The following is a 14694-nucleotide window of genomic DNA, read 5'->3' as shown; positions in this document are numbered from 1 at the left end:
GAAGCTTTCTGGACTTGATAGCATGATCCCAGCATACTTCTACGTAGAATCAAATGTCTAACCAAAAGTAATTAATTAAGAGAAATTAAAGTAAAAGGAGGAAATGATCAAATAATAGCTATTATTGCTGTGATGGAATTTTCATTTCACACTAGGACACTGCATTTGTTTCTGAGAATAGGATATGATAAGACACTGACAACAAGACATAAGGGAAAACAATACAAAATTTTGTGCTCTTATATTCTGTTTGGTGATAAACTAGAACAAATTATGAAAATTCAATTTCTTCTCATTTTTTCATTCAAAAGATTTGAGATGAAAAATATAACAATAAAAATATATAATTAAAAAAAAATTAACAAGAATAATGTAAGAAAAAATGAAAAATAAGTTGTGTCCCTTGTTAGTGTATCCGTGTCTTTCCTGTTAGGATGGACACAAAATACACTAATCCAGTGTCTCTGGACATGTTGTCTCTGTCCATATCTCTTCTGTTAAACACGATTTTGTGTCTATGTCCTTGTCTCAGTGCCCTATCTCTATAAACAAACGCAGCCTAATTGATCACAGTTCACAATTTAAAATGCTATATCATTATAACTAGTAGCAAATTTGTCTGGAACAACCAATGAAGCATTGTACACAATCGGTACCAATTTTCCATATTTCACATCATTAGGGGAATTCATTTTTTGCACCCAAAAGCAGTTGCATCATGAATTGAACTTAACACAGATCTCTCTCACATACTGTCAAAAACAATGAACCAACTAAAAGAAAATGCAAAAGTTGCATTCCAAAAAACAAAAATGGGTTTGCATTACCGCTTCCTACTACGATCCATTTAAGCCAATTCGAATTCAAAAAGAATCCATAATTACGAAAAACAGAAAAATAATAGAAAACATGTACAACTTCAGTTGAAAAAGTAAATCATCGATTCAAATGAATTACCCTAATTTGGGAGAAATGACGAGAACGACAAAAAATTTCACCTTCGTCTTGAGAAGGAAGAGATGTAGTTGTGATGGACTTGTGACGAAGATGATGATGCTGCGATGGCTGTGGACAACGAGGATGAGACTTTGGTGACGCTGGCGACAGTAAAAATTGAAAGAAGACAAGAGATGAATTTTTAAATTTGGAAGAAAGTAAAATGGGAAATTTTGATTTCTCTATTAAGTAAAGGACAAATATATAATTGTATCATTATTTGTTCCTTCTCTGCCCATTTTCATCTTATGGGGGAAGAGAAAATTTTTGGCTGGACTTCACTCCAATTTTCTTATTTCTGCTTAATTTTCTTTGGTGATCCAAACAAAAAAAATTTGATTTTTTACCCATTTTTTTTATATTTTCTTTCTCCCCATATTCTATTAAACCAAACACTGTGTTAATATATTCGGTAGAATTAAAATTAGGTTAGATTAGATAATAATACATCAACAATATTTGAAAGGAGATGATTAATTTTAGACAATAAAAATAAAACCATGTATTCTTAATCTTAAAACACATAACAAGTTCTCATTTTTTATTTTTATCAAGATTAGTCCAATTTGCGTGTAGTGGAATAAATAATGTCGCTGGAGCCGTAAACCCTTACTTAAAAGGTTAAACCCTCCTCCCGCTCTGCAAACTGCACCAAAATCGTCCGAACACAGTAAGCAAACAAAGCAAGTCCTCCGAACCGACTGTGAAAACCTATGGAAGAAGAATTCATTGAGCCACTCACCAAAGATGGCTCCGACCTCTGCCAGCAGCTAATGGACCGTTACGCCAACTCTTCCGCGCCGCAGCACCGCCATCTCGTCGCCACCGCCGCTGCCCTGCGCTCCAACCTTAACGCCGAGTCCCTCCCTCTCACGCCGCCCGCGTACTTTGCTGCTGCCATCTCTGAGCTCGTGGACGACTTGGCTGCTGAGGCGCTTGACCCAACGGCGCTCTCCGCCCTGCTGTCCTTCATGGCCATTGGTCTTCCCTTGGTTCCGCAGGGTGGTATCGCCGCTCCGAAGGCGTGCGACGCAGCTGCTATCCTCGTCGCTCTACTGGACAGGGAGGGAGATGGGAAGGGGTTGGGTATGTCGACCATAAGGGCCGCAGTGAAGTGCTTGGGGGTTTTAATTGGGTTTTGTGATTTGGAGAATTGGGACTCTATTAAATTAGGTTTTGAAACATTGCTGAAGTTTGCAGTTGACAAACGCCCAAAGGTAAAATTATCTTATGTTTTCTTATGGTTTTGCATTTCATTTAACCTAGTGCTTTGTGATTGATTTGTTGATATTTTCCCATGCAATACATTTTGAATTTGGTTATAGTTTTTCTGTTTGTGGACATTTTCCCTTGCATCGTAATAATTCCATGATTTTTTCTCCATTTATCGTGGTGAATTTTTATGTTGCTGTTGCTGTGTGGTTTGTTTGATTTAGGTACGAAGATGTGCTCAAGAGTCTCTTGAGAAGGTTTTCGGGTCTATTCATTCCTCCAAAGTTGTTAAGGATGCTAGCAAGTTAGTTTTGTCAATGCTTAAAAGTGGCATTGCTTTGGTGATAAAATTGATCGGTACAAGGACTGTTGGTGATTCCAAAGAAGATAAAGTTTTGAAACCGGAACTTTTGGAGGTCCTTCATGTACTAAATGTTGTTAATCTTACTGCTCCCTGTTTTTCTGCAGAAGTCATTCCAAAGGTTCTTTCGGAATTGGTTAAGTTATTGGGTGCTGAGAGTTTGGTGCTTGCAAGGCATGTTCTTAAAAGTATTGATGCTATTTTTGAAGCTTCGAGAGTCCAAAATATAGACTTAGAGACAGAGGATATTGTAGTTTTTCTTGCTTCGTTTGTATCTCTGGGAGATAGAAACCCCTTGGATACTCTGGTTTATGCAGCAACCTTATTAAGACATGCAATGGACTCACTTTATACCAGACAATCAAGTTTGTGGATCAAGAATCTGCCTCTAGTTTGTACATCTTTAATGGGTATATATATACTTCTTTCATGTCCATCGGTTATAGAAATCATGAATGAATCAACTATAGTACTGGTGATTTATTTTGACGGTTTTGTTTCACCTGCTTATGCAGTGGCACAATCTTTCTCTGACTTCTCAATCAGAAAAAATAAGATGTTGCAGTGAATTAAAAATGACCATATAACTATTGATATTTTGCTAGGTTTTGGTATTAACTAAGAATTTGGTAGAGACTGAGAAGCCAACTGCAAACTATATTCAAACAAGTAGGATGAGGATTAAGAAACCACGTATATAAGTAGAACAAAGAAAATGTGAGAAGCAGATATCATTTATCTCTTTTCAAATTTCTCCCATCTTGAATTTGTATATTGGGCAGGTTTCCTGTACCTCTGGGACTTCCACTTTTTCAGAAATTTAAATGGATAGAGATTAGTTCCTCAGACTTAGCAATTCTTTTGGGTCTCCTTGTCTTGTGTGTAGACTAGATAAAGGATCTTAATCTCTTAATCCTTTGGCTTCTAGACTTTCACCTTCATGGTTCTTTTAGAGGGGGCTGACCTATCAGTTGTTGAAAGACTCAAAAGTCAAAAGCTTTTCTATTTTGATGTCTCCTTTCGTGCATGGTTTTTGTATCTCATGTCCTCCACTTTGGTAGTAATACTTTCTCCTCTTGTCGATAAAGTTCTTTCATTTGGAAGATTTGGAGAAGAAAGTTGCTATTTGTGCCATTGCCAGATATGGCCTAGACACTCCACTTTCCCTAAATGGTTCTTGCCTTGGTACCCTCACTGTGTCTATTCACATTGCCTTGAATGGTTTTTGCACCACCCTAAGCAACCCCTAATTGTCATGTGTCCTTTTATTTAGATCTCTCGCTATCATCTGTAACAGAATCTTCCTTAATATTTCTGCCCCTCTTCCCTCCTTTCTTTCGTCAAGGATATACGTAGATCAATAGCCCCCCCCCCTCCCCTTCTTTTCTTTCTCTCCAGGGATTTTTCTAGCTTGTTATGTGCTCAAAGTTCGAAATGACTGAATTTTAAATTTTACTTTAAATTCAAACAAATTTATTACAGTTTACTGATTAACATCAAAGTGTCAAATTTTTTTATTATGTCATGTGGGGATTGGGACATTGTTGTGCAATCTATCTTTCATTTAATTTCTTCTGAATGTACATTTTGATAAAGTGTATGCAGAATATGAAGGTTGATTTGTTTTTTCCTTCAGTATTAAGATGATGACTGTATTGTGAGACTAATGTTGCTAAGTTTTTTCTATTTCAGTAATGCTGTTTTTATTATATATATTCTAATTTTTTATGGTCTTCTGAGTTGACTCAAGCTGCATATGTTGAGCTCAGGTCTACTAAATTTAGAGGGAAACACTGCAGTGCAGGCTTCGAGTATTTTGAAGGATGTGCTCAAGCATCATCTTGGTCCCCAAAGTTTGACAAGTAGTGGGGATCAAAGATTTGATAATTGTAGTCAGGAAAACATGGAAGGAAATGCAGTAAATTCAACATGTGCAGTTTTTGAAAATGCCATTTCTGCTGCTGCTGGAATTCCTACTGAGCATTTTGTGTCCGTCATATCTGTTTTATTTTTTGAGCTTGGTATGGAACTGTCTATCTTATAACTTATATATTCTTACCATATAAGAATCTATTTTCATGTTATTCTACCATATATGCAATTTGTGCTGTTCTCTAATGTATATAGTATGTTTTGTTGTCTGTTGTATTTTATTGCCCTTTAAAATGGTTTTCAGATAGCTTTGCTTTTATGGTGTTACTTTTGCTTGTTTTAGGGGTGCTGATATTCAAAGAGATTGGATAGCTTCATTTCTATTTTAAAGCCATTAGAGTCTCATTTATCTTTTGCATTTGTGATCTAAAGAAAATATTTTTATTAATGAAGATTCTGTCTTTGTCAACACACCTTATCCAAGTCAAGTGCTTAACTGTATCTTATTCCTTTTTGTTTATTTGTGTGCGTGTATATTATTACTATATTATATCATATTCACTTGTGCTAATGGGTTGAAGCTCTTTATTGTGTTGACATCTCTCTATATTTGTTCTTTGTCAAATGTATAATGTCTTATCCTCTGCTATTGGTATACTGCTGTTTGAGGTTTATCAACAGTAAAATTTATTGATCTGAAAAGAGCACTAGAGCTACACCGCCTACATGTCCCTTTCTTACTATCTTATAATCCTTGCTTCTAGGAGAACACTCAGTTGTCTTTATGAGGAATATTGTGCTTAAACTTGCTGAATTGATGATTCAAACATCTGGAGGAAATGTTAATAATGAGCATGTAAGTATTGGTTAAAGACTTTATTTTGGCTATACCTTTGTTTTATTATTATTTTTACTTTTTTAGTGAAGAATATAACTAAGATGCGAGGTACAAAAGCAAAAAACCAACACAAGATCAATAAACATACCTATCCATTCTCTACATGTTTGAGCAAAAGTCATCTAAAATGATCACAAGCTTTAAGACCAAATGGTGGGGCAGGTTTTTGTTAGATGTGGGAAAGGTATTGGGCCTGTTTCATCCTGAGTTGCAATTACTGGTGTTTATATTCAAAACCTATTATATCCATTGTCCAAGCCTTGTAAACTTAACTGTCTAGGTTTTTTTCCTTTTTTTGGGGTTTTTGTGTGTGGGGGGGGGGGGGGGGGGAAGAGATGGGGGATCCCTGTGGTTCATTAGTTTAATTAATTCTCTGTTTTGGTTGCTATCAGAAATTTGTTATTACTATATACAATTTACAGTTTAAATTAGAGCTGCTTTACTGATCAGGTCATTTTTTCAAATTTATGCAGCTTCAGAAATGCATTGGTTCTGCTATTATTGTTATGGGGGTAGAGAGATTTCTTGAAATTGTGCCTATCACTCTTGATGAACGCAGCTTTGCTTATTCAAATATTTGGCTAGTACCAATCTTGAAGAGATATGTTACCGGATCCTCACTTGCTTACTACATGGAGCATATTGTGCCCCTTGCAAAATCCTTTAAGAAGGCTAGTCGCAAAGGTATGCTTCCCACTTGTGCATCTATACCCACTGTCCAAATGTGTTCTGCCATAATTTTCCTAGTGCTATGGGCAGTTTTTTTTTTCCTTTTTCAGCTGGTAGAGGAATTGAAATTTGAAAGCATGTTTTGTGGTTCGTAAGTTACCTTCACTGAAGGTAGCAAAAAGCTATTGGAAGCCTACTGCTACTTGATCTTATGAATTAGAGTAAATTTTCAGAATATTGGTCATCTCATTAGTTTAGTACTTATTACATATGAGCTTTTTTGTTTAGCATTTAGATCCTAATCTGTATAAGATATTACATGTTACACCCCAATCTTTGCACACTTCCTACACAATGCTCGTTTGAAAATAGCATAGCATGGGTTTTGGTGTAAAGCTCATGATCTATATAGCAGAATTTCCCTCTCAGACATGTTGAGAGATTGGAAAGCTATGCTTTATAGATTAATCTTTTGTTTTGTTTTGTTTCTGTATGGGGGATTCCGTATCCCCATTTTGTATTATCCTTCCCCTCATCTCATTGAATTTTTTTTAATATAAAAAAATAAATAGCATAGCATGGGAGTAAGTATACTTTCATAAACAAGATGGGTGGCAGTAAGCAGTACCTTGGGAGGTCAATACAATTAATCCCAATAAATGTTGGCAATACTGATACGGTAGCACTCATGCTACAATAGCGTGAAAAACTGAAAATAACTCATCCATAATAGCGAAGCAGCTGGCGACAAATGATTGTTATTGATGCATCTTGTCATACATCAATATGGTAATTTTTTTTTATAAAAAAAGTTTCAACAACAACAAGAAGAAAACCTTGTCCCACTAGGTGGGGATAAAAAAAAGAGTTTTATTAAGGATAATACAAAAAGGGACCCCAGTATGGTATTTAGACAAAGTGCTTCATTGAAAAAATTGACATCAGCTTTCACATCAGAGAAGTTTCTTGAGATAATCTAATTTGAGTTTGTAAAAAGTGACTGGCATTTCTTTCCCATTTCAAAAGAAAAAAAAAGAGAGGGGAGGGGGGCATAGTTAAAAGTACTAAATTTGTCTCAATGGTTTGTTGTTCTGACTTCATATATCTTGCCCTTTGCTGGTATCTATGCAATTCCTATTCTATGACATAACCACTAATATCAAGTTCTTGAGCAAGTTTTTCAACATTTTTTCCAGTCAAGAAGACACGGATTAGTGAAGATCTGTTGACTCGAGCCCATGAACTATGGGGATTGCTACCCAGTTTTTGTCGTCATGCAAATGATACTCACCAAAATTTTGCAAGTCTCTCTGATGTTCTTGTTTCTTTTCTTAAAAAGCAGCCCTCCATGCATGAAAACGTTTTCATGGCATTACAGGTTACATCTCTCTTGCATACAACTGGTGACCTGTGAGCTTTCGGCGGTTATATTTCTATATTTTGTTTAACTGAATATCTTTGTAAATGTTCCTGAACATTGTCTAGGTTCTTGTGAATGAGAACAAAGCTGTACTTATTCCTAAAAAGAGCGAGTCAAATTGCCACGCAGTATGTGATTCTGAATTAGAGTTTGGTGTGCAACCTGCATATTCTAAGAAAGCTGCTACCAGAAACATCAAGTCTTTGGCATCTTGTTCAAGACAGTTGCTTTCTATTTTGTCAGATTTATTTATTGCTTCACAGCCTGAGATGCGCTTTTCTTTGAAGGTCAGGCAATATATCTTATTTGACTTATTTTCCCACACTTCTGCTTATGTTCGTCCTATAAAATGCATGACTTATTTGTTCACTCAATAATTTATTAACGGAACTCTACCTGGGCCTCTTAAATTAATTTTGGAGAAATTTTGGTTTGAGCAGTACTCTGGCTTGGGCCATTTTGTATCTTACTTTTGTTATCCCTTACATTGGTTTGCGACTTGTCATGATTCCTTCTGTATGTCTCTTGCATCATTATTTGCTTCATGTAATGAGAAAAAAGTAGTGTTGGATTGTTTGAATTTTAATTTAATCTCTTTTTTATTAGGGAGCCATTGGGTGCCTGGCTTCTATCACTGATTCCTCTGTGATCAAAGAGATGTTTCTCTCTTTTCTTGATAAGTTTAAGTTTACGGATTGTGAAGGCAACATTGAAATGCTGACGAGCGACAGTGGAGTGTTAGATAGCAAACTTGGCAAAATGGAGAATTATTCTAAGAGGTGAATTTAGTGCTTGATTTATACATGTATTTTATATCAATGATAATGATGTAGTGCCTGTCAATAATTCGTCTTCTGTATTTCTTCGATGCTAGTATTGCTACCCAAGCTATCTTTCTTAAGTCTTTTATTTCCTTGAAGCCAGGTGATAGTTCTTGTTTTAATTTTTGGTAGGTCTATTGGGTATGACATTCTTCTATTAATCTGGTCTTTTCTTGTCTCTATTGCTTATCTTCCTTCCATAATTCTCATATCCACAATATTTAATGTGCTGGAATCTAGTTCTAAATTATAACTTTTTCATAATATTTATCTTCCTTGATAATGCTCTTTTATTGTTTAGCCTAAATAAAAGGCCATGGAATCTCTGTTTTGTTTAGTTGAAACTCTTATCTCCAGTTATTAACTAATTACGAAAACATTCCACCTTGATAACCCCTTTTGGAAGTCCAAAGTTCCCTCTAATGAGTAAAGACAAATCTTTTACCTGTACAGATTTGCTTAGATGTGTTTGGAACACAATGGAATTAGAATTAATTTGATGTCAAAATTAAATTCTTGGTTTGGAATTAATAAACAAACAGGAATTGAACTGATTTGTAAATCCTATGAATTCGCTTTATAACACGTCTCAAATCTTCTTATTTTTGAGATAATTTGGTTGGAGTTAAAATGATTTGGTTTGTTAAAAAAGTAGTCATTTTAAACCCTTTAGGTATTAATATAAAATAGAAGGGTTTGGAGACGGGAAGAGGTGGTAGAGGTCTGGTTATCGCCATGTTGGCGGCGGCGGTTATTGGTTGTGATGATTGTGTGGTAAATAAAGGATAAAGAGGTAAAATCAGATCATTACATCTATTTGTAAATCAAATGAATTCCTATTTTACATAATTGATTCCAAACACAATAATTCATTTTAAATTCAATTCATTTCAAATAAAATCAAATCAATTCTAAAAATATTTTGTTCAAAACACACCCTTACATAATTAATATCATTGACATTTTGCTGATTTGAACGCCATAAAAGGGCTGTTTGCCCTAATGTCTGCTATGTTTGGGGTGAACTCATAGTTACTATCACTTTTTTCTAGCATTGTCCTGTGATTGTTGACTTTTTCTGGAGTACTTCATTTGATATATTATTAAGTTCTGGGTGTCCCTTGTAACTTAGACTAGTTCTTATAGATTAGCCTTGCTTGATTTTTTTATTATTTTTATTTTTATTTTTTTGGTGACTAGCCTTGCTGGATTTGTATAGTATAGAAACTTGATTAGAATTTAGAATATTTTAAATAATTAAGCCATATGAATTTGATTGAATTTTTTTGTATACTATCGGGGCTTGGTTACAAAATCTTAAAGCTCAGAATCCTTTTAACTGGATGAGAATTACATTTCAATTTTTTTCTCCTACTCTCCTCTCATAAGGAGGATCTCTTGTCATTGTATTTTTTCACGTGTTTCTTGTTTAATCCCCCCTCTCTTTTTTCCACCACAAAACAAGGCTTTGTCCTTCTCAGCTAGATTTTTCTGTAGAATTAGTTCACTAGATGAACTAGCAATTGTCCTGTTGACCACAAAGGTTAAATACTCCCTTTTGAAGAAGATTATGTATGAACCATTTTGAAACTGAGAATCATGCCATGGAAACACATAGGAAATCAATGGAGTGATTGATTGGTAATACTGATCCAAGAACTCCGTCCGTTATCTGTCCTTTGCAGTTTGTAGCAATATTTATGCTATCAACTGGATTGAATGAACAGGAGTTGTTCTTAACCTGATATGTTTTCTGATGAGAATGTCATTGAGCTGCTACATTTCCTGAAAATGTTTAATTACGAAATATTGAACTATTGTTATTTCAATTGCAGAATTTAGGAATCCTTAAGTGCATACACTTCAAATTAGCTCCTGTTTTTCAATTTATTATTATATAACTGGTAAAAGTCAAGAATTCTTTATTTGCTCAGGTGTTTGATTTTGGAAATAGCATCCTGTCTTGTTGAAGGAGCCAAGGATGATCTTATAGAGTTAATATATAATTTAGCAGTACAGTCGTTCCAGGTAATTCTCAGATTTAGCAGTACATTATAATCTTTCTTCCATTATTATTCGTCTTAGTTATTCATTTGACTATCCTATATAATTTTCTGAACAAAGGGAAATCCACTTTTAATATGCAGGCAACTGATGAGAGCGTTCATTGTGAAGCATACAACACTTTGAGCAAAATTTTGGAGGTCTGCATTTGCCCAAGATTTTTCTGTTTCATTTATGTTTTATTTTATGTATCTGAGTGTTGTTGATACATGACACAGGATCATGCCTTTTCTTCTTCTCGATATACAGAGCTGATCGATTTATTGATCAGTCTAAAGCCTTCAACTGATATTGTATATCTTAGAAGTCGATATACTTGTTTCCACTCTCTGATGGTTCGCACAATGAAGGTGAGAATCCCTTTTTTCTATTTTTCTATCATCGGCTTCATGGTTTTGTTCAATTATAGCACGGCATTCAAGATGTGTCTAAATGATATTTTTCCAACTTCTATCCAATTTTCGCTATTAATAGTGCTTTTATTCAAAATTTGTATGTTATGCTTCTAGTATCTTGTGGATGTATATACCAGTAATGTCAAAGTTATCTTAAGGAGTCAACATTGAACAGAGCATCAGTTAGTTGGTTTGAATGGCTCCACATGTATAATGTAGGCTTTTATTTCTGCTGTTATTAAAAGGATTTGTTGTCATCTTCTGTTAATTATATTTATCTTTTAATCCCCCACCACACCCTTCCCACAAAAAAAAGGATAAAGAAAAAGAAAAAAGAAAGCACGTATCCACACACACGCAAAAAAAAAGTTAAATAAAATAAAACCAAAAGAAAATAAAATTTGTAGAGTGTTGGTTGGGTTCTGTTCATAACCAAGTTCTAATCTTTCAATTACCCTGTTTATTTGTCTGGTTAATGGTAACTGATATAGACGACATTTATTTCCTTATTGGCATGATGCATATATATATATATAAAGAAAATTTCTTAACCAATAAGCCTGAGTCATGCTTGCATATTGAGAAAGTTTCTTTTTGACTTTCGTTGAATCAAATTGATTTTTCTATATATGTATTATGCAGATTAGTTTAGAGGAAGATGAGAACTCAAAGGCTTTCCTTATTCTTAATGAAATCATTCTCACATTGAAAGATGTAAGTATAAAGTACATGGCATACACATTTATTGACTTCAGTATTGAGTCAATGAGCAGGGGTGGTAGCTGTTGTGCTAACTCATCCAATTGAACCCTGTAGGGAAGTGATGAAGCTAGAAAAGCAGCCTATGATTTACTCTTGAATATTAGTTCTAGCTTGAGGGACACATCAGGTGTTGATCCTATTGAACCATATCAGAAACTGGTCAACATGGTAAGTACATATTATACAAGTGATACTTTTGTTTTGCTTATTTTATTAGAAAATCACTTGCGTAAAAAGTTTAAAGCAGCCAATGTAGCCTTCATACTGTGTGTGCTGGATGAAATTGTTGCATTCACAAAATTTTATGATGCAAGAGTTGGAGTTGAGTAAGTGCATTTTTTTATGGAATATATATTGACATAATACTCAACAATATACAGATCATGGGGTATCTTTCTGGTTCTTCCCCTCACATTAAAAGCGGAGCAGTGTCTGCGCTCTCTGTATTGGTATATAAGGATACAAATCTTTGTCTCTCTGTTCCTGAACTTGTCCCTTCTTTCTTATCTTTGCTGCAAACCAAAGACGTGGAAATAATAAAGGTAAGTGTTCTATTATTTTTTCAAGATCAGTTTGTGCTTTGGTCATCTTTCCGTTATTGTTGAATTTAATCTTATAACTGCAACAGGCTGTCTTGGGCTTTGTAAAAGTCATGGTATCTTCTTTACAAGCAAACGAGTTGCAGCAATTTGTCTCAGACATCATTACTGCAATCGTCCCCTGGTCATCTGTTTCTAGACATCATTTTAGATCAAAGGCATGGTGCAATTTCTAATGTTAAATTCCAATGTACACATGGTGTGGTCAGATACATACACATGCACATGAACAAATTCATCTGTATAATTTGCTAGAAATAAAGAATATGTTCTTGATTTTATACAGGTCACTGTCATATTTGAAATATTATTACGGAAGTGTAGTTCTGCTGCTGTCAAACGGGTTACCCCAGAGAAGTATCACAGTTTTCTCAAGACAGTTCTAGAGGTAACTCCTTCAGTATTTATATTAAAAGAATTTGACAGTACTGTACCTAGCCATAGGCCATATGTCACTGACACATGCCTAAGTATGAATGTTTGTGGCATCGGGGCATAAAAGTTCACACCAAGATTGACAATTTGAATGATTAGATTTTTATTAGGATAGAAATGGCTTGAATGAGACATTACACAATCTGTAAGCCGCGTGTTTCTTCTGAACTATAAAAATTGTTACCGAGTGGATTTCGGCAATTGATGCCTTTTTGTTCCTCTGATTATTGTTTTCCCGCTTCTCTCCTTTATATCATAACTCTTATGAGGTGACTTGTTCTTGAATATGTACATATTGGATGAAAGCTAGCAAGGTTGTTTGAAGAAATTGATAGTGTGAATTTGCTTTGTGAATCATAGTTTGCATGAACATAGAACATCAGGATACTTCAGAAAAAGAAAAACGTCTATGAAAGGGAAAAGGCAGGCAGATTTTATTTTGAAACTAAAATTCATGAGTTGTAACTTACGGAAATTTGTATATTATTTCAACTTTTTAATTGATTTTAAGCGCTCTTAAAATTTGTAATATTTGTAAATGGTCCATCAGTACTGCTTATATTTGTAAATGGTCCATCAGTAGCTGCTTTTCCATGTCCAATGAAAATTTGTCATGGTGCCTTTTTCATGCAGAATCGACATGGTAAATCAAGTGAGACAACCTCCAATGGTACAGAAAATATGCGTGAGGATTCATCTGCTAAAGGGTATGTTCTAATTTCTGTGAAATAATTTGATTTTGTAAGGTGGTTTATTGTTTCTTGGAAGTTCAACTAGAGTCCTATCCTCTTTTTGTGTAGGCCAAATTCAAGGAAGCCCAAAAGTTCAGATACCCAAGGTATTACTTTGGTTAAACATAAAAAGAGAAAGAGGGATAAGAAATTTGAGTCGGACTTACCAAGTGAAAATGAACCCCATGAGTCTATTACTACCAGCAACCATGGCTTAAGGTTAGTCAAGAGAAGTAGGCATTCTAGTGATAGAAATTCAAATGGAGGAAAGGAAGAAGGAAGTAAAATGTTCAAGAAAAGTCGGCACAAAAGTCTCATTGAAAGTGGTGTGAAGAGAAAAGTAAAGTTGACAAATACAGAGAAGAATAAAGCAGCTACTCATGCTCCTAAGCGAGTTTCAAAACCAGAAACATTCAAAGGGAAATTCAAAAGAAATTTATAGATTCAATTCAATTCAATTTACCCAATGCTCCAAATCTCTAAAGCAAGATTAAAGAGGAGGAGGAGGAGGAGGAGGAGGAGGAAAAGGGGGGGGGGGGGGGGGATCTGTTGTATTTGAAATATATGTGCCATTATATTCAGTACACACATATTGCCTTCTTTGGCACTTGGCAGGACACATAGCTAGTTGCTATTTCGCACTGCATATTGCATGGCTTCACTGCTTATATACGAAGCTAAAATTTTGATCTACAATATCAAGTTGATTTTCATTATCAGAGGGATTGGAGTGAGCTCCTTCTGTACATGTAAAAAAAAAAGGTAAATAGGTTTCGAAATCATGCTTGTTTTAATTACGTGTTCTACTCTATACGTAGAGCTGTCGAAACGAGCCTTGACTCACGAATAGCTCGGATTGTTTGTAAAAAAAGAAAACCAAGCAAGTAAAATTATAATTCGTTTAAAAGTGGGTAAATTTTAGCCCGGCTTGTATACCTTGCGAGTTAAACGGCTTCAGGTCGAGTGGGTATTGAGTCATTGAGTTGGTTTGTCTGATTCATTTTTTTCTTTTTTTTTTTTTTTTGGTTATATAAAGTGTCCTTTGGTATAAAAATTTTCTTGTTAATTAGATTTTTAGACTTTAAATAATTTACTATAAAGTATATGAATATATGATAATTTTTTTTAATTTGCATGTACATAAAGTAAAAAATGATTTCTAAAATTATGAATTAATCTTTTAAAGAGTCAAATGAGTCGATTTGTCTAACTTGTTGATTTGGACGAGTTAAGTGGGATTGACATTTTTTTTAACTAGTATAAAATATAGGCCAACCCGTTTTTCCAATTTTAGATTCTGTGCATGAAGAATCGACTCAAACTCGCTCGTGGCCCTTTGACACCTCTATATATGACTCGTTAACTCCTTTGTTTTTGCAAAATAGTCTGATTGATTAAAAACATGACTAGGTCCCTTCTCCATCCACAACAAATTTAGGTGGGAGTTGTGGCAGGCCAA

The 14694-nt window shown here is 34.8% G+C and overlaps 1 protein-coding gene across 1 annotated transcript; it reads left to right on the top strand.

The window, feature by feature from the left end:
* The first annotated feature begins 1563 nt into the window (after window positions 1–1563).
* On the top strand, window positions 1564–13951 carry LOC107625429 (ARM repeat superfamily protein). Its single transcript, XM_016328060.3, has 18 exons — window positions 1564–2213; window positions 2433–2979; window positions 4339–4590; window positions 5206–5297; window positions 5813–6023; window positions 7205–7386; window positions 7494–7715; window positions 8035–8207; window positions 10184–10277; window positions 10397–10453; window positions 10532–10663; window positions 11351–11422; window positions 11525–11638; window positions 11851–12012; window positions 12099–12227; window positions 12356–12457; window positions 13138–13211; window positions 13305–13951. Exons 1-18 carry the CDS (start codon window positions 1710–1712, stop codon window positions 13675–13677), a joined length of 3492 nt encoding a protein of 1163 aa, XP_016183546.1. The 5' UTR covers window positions 1564–1709; the 3' UTR covers window positions 13678–13951.
* The last annotated feature ends 743 nt before the right edge of the window (window positions 13952–14694 follow it).

The sequence above is a fragment of the Arachis ipaensis genome, chromosome B2, assembly GCF_059453495.1.
Source record: "Arachis ipaensis isolate K30076 ecotype BB chromosome B2, ASM5945349v1, whole genome shotgun sequence".
Classification (NCBI taxonomy): Eukaryota; Viridiplantae; Streptophyta; class Magnoliopsida; order Fabales; family Fabaceae; genus Arachis; species Arachis ipaensis.
The sequence above is the reverse complement of the archived record's forward strand: the minus strand, read 5'-3'. Positions and strand labels throughout refer to the sequence as shown.

Coding starts and splice junctions, on each gene's coding strand:
- LOC107625429 (XM_016328060.3), top strand. CDS start 1,710: ATGGAAGAAGAATTCATTGAGCCACTCACCAAAGATGGCTCCGACCTC. Junction 2,214..2,432: donor CAGTTGACAAACGCCCAAAG/GTAAAATTATCT, acceptor TGTTTGATTTAG/GTACGAAGATGTGCTCAAGA. Junction 10,664..11,350: donor TGATGGTTCGCACAATGAAG/GTGAGAATCCCT, acceptor TGTATTATGCAG/ATTAGTTTAGAGGAAGATGA.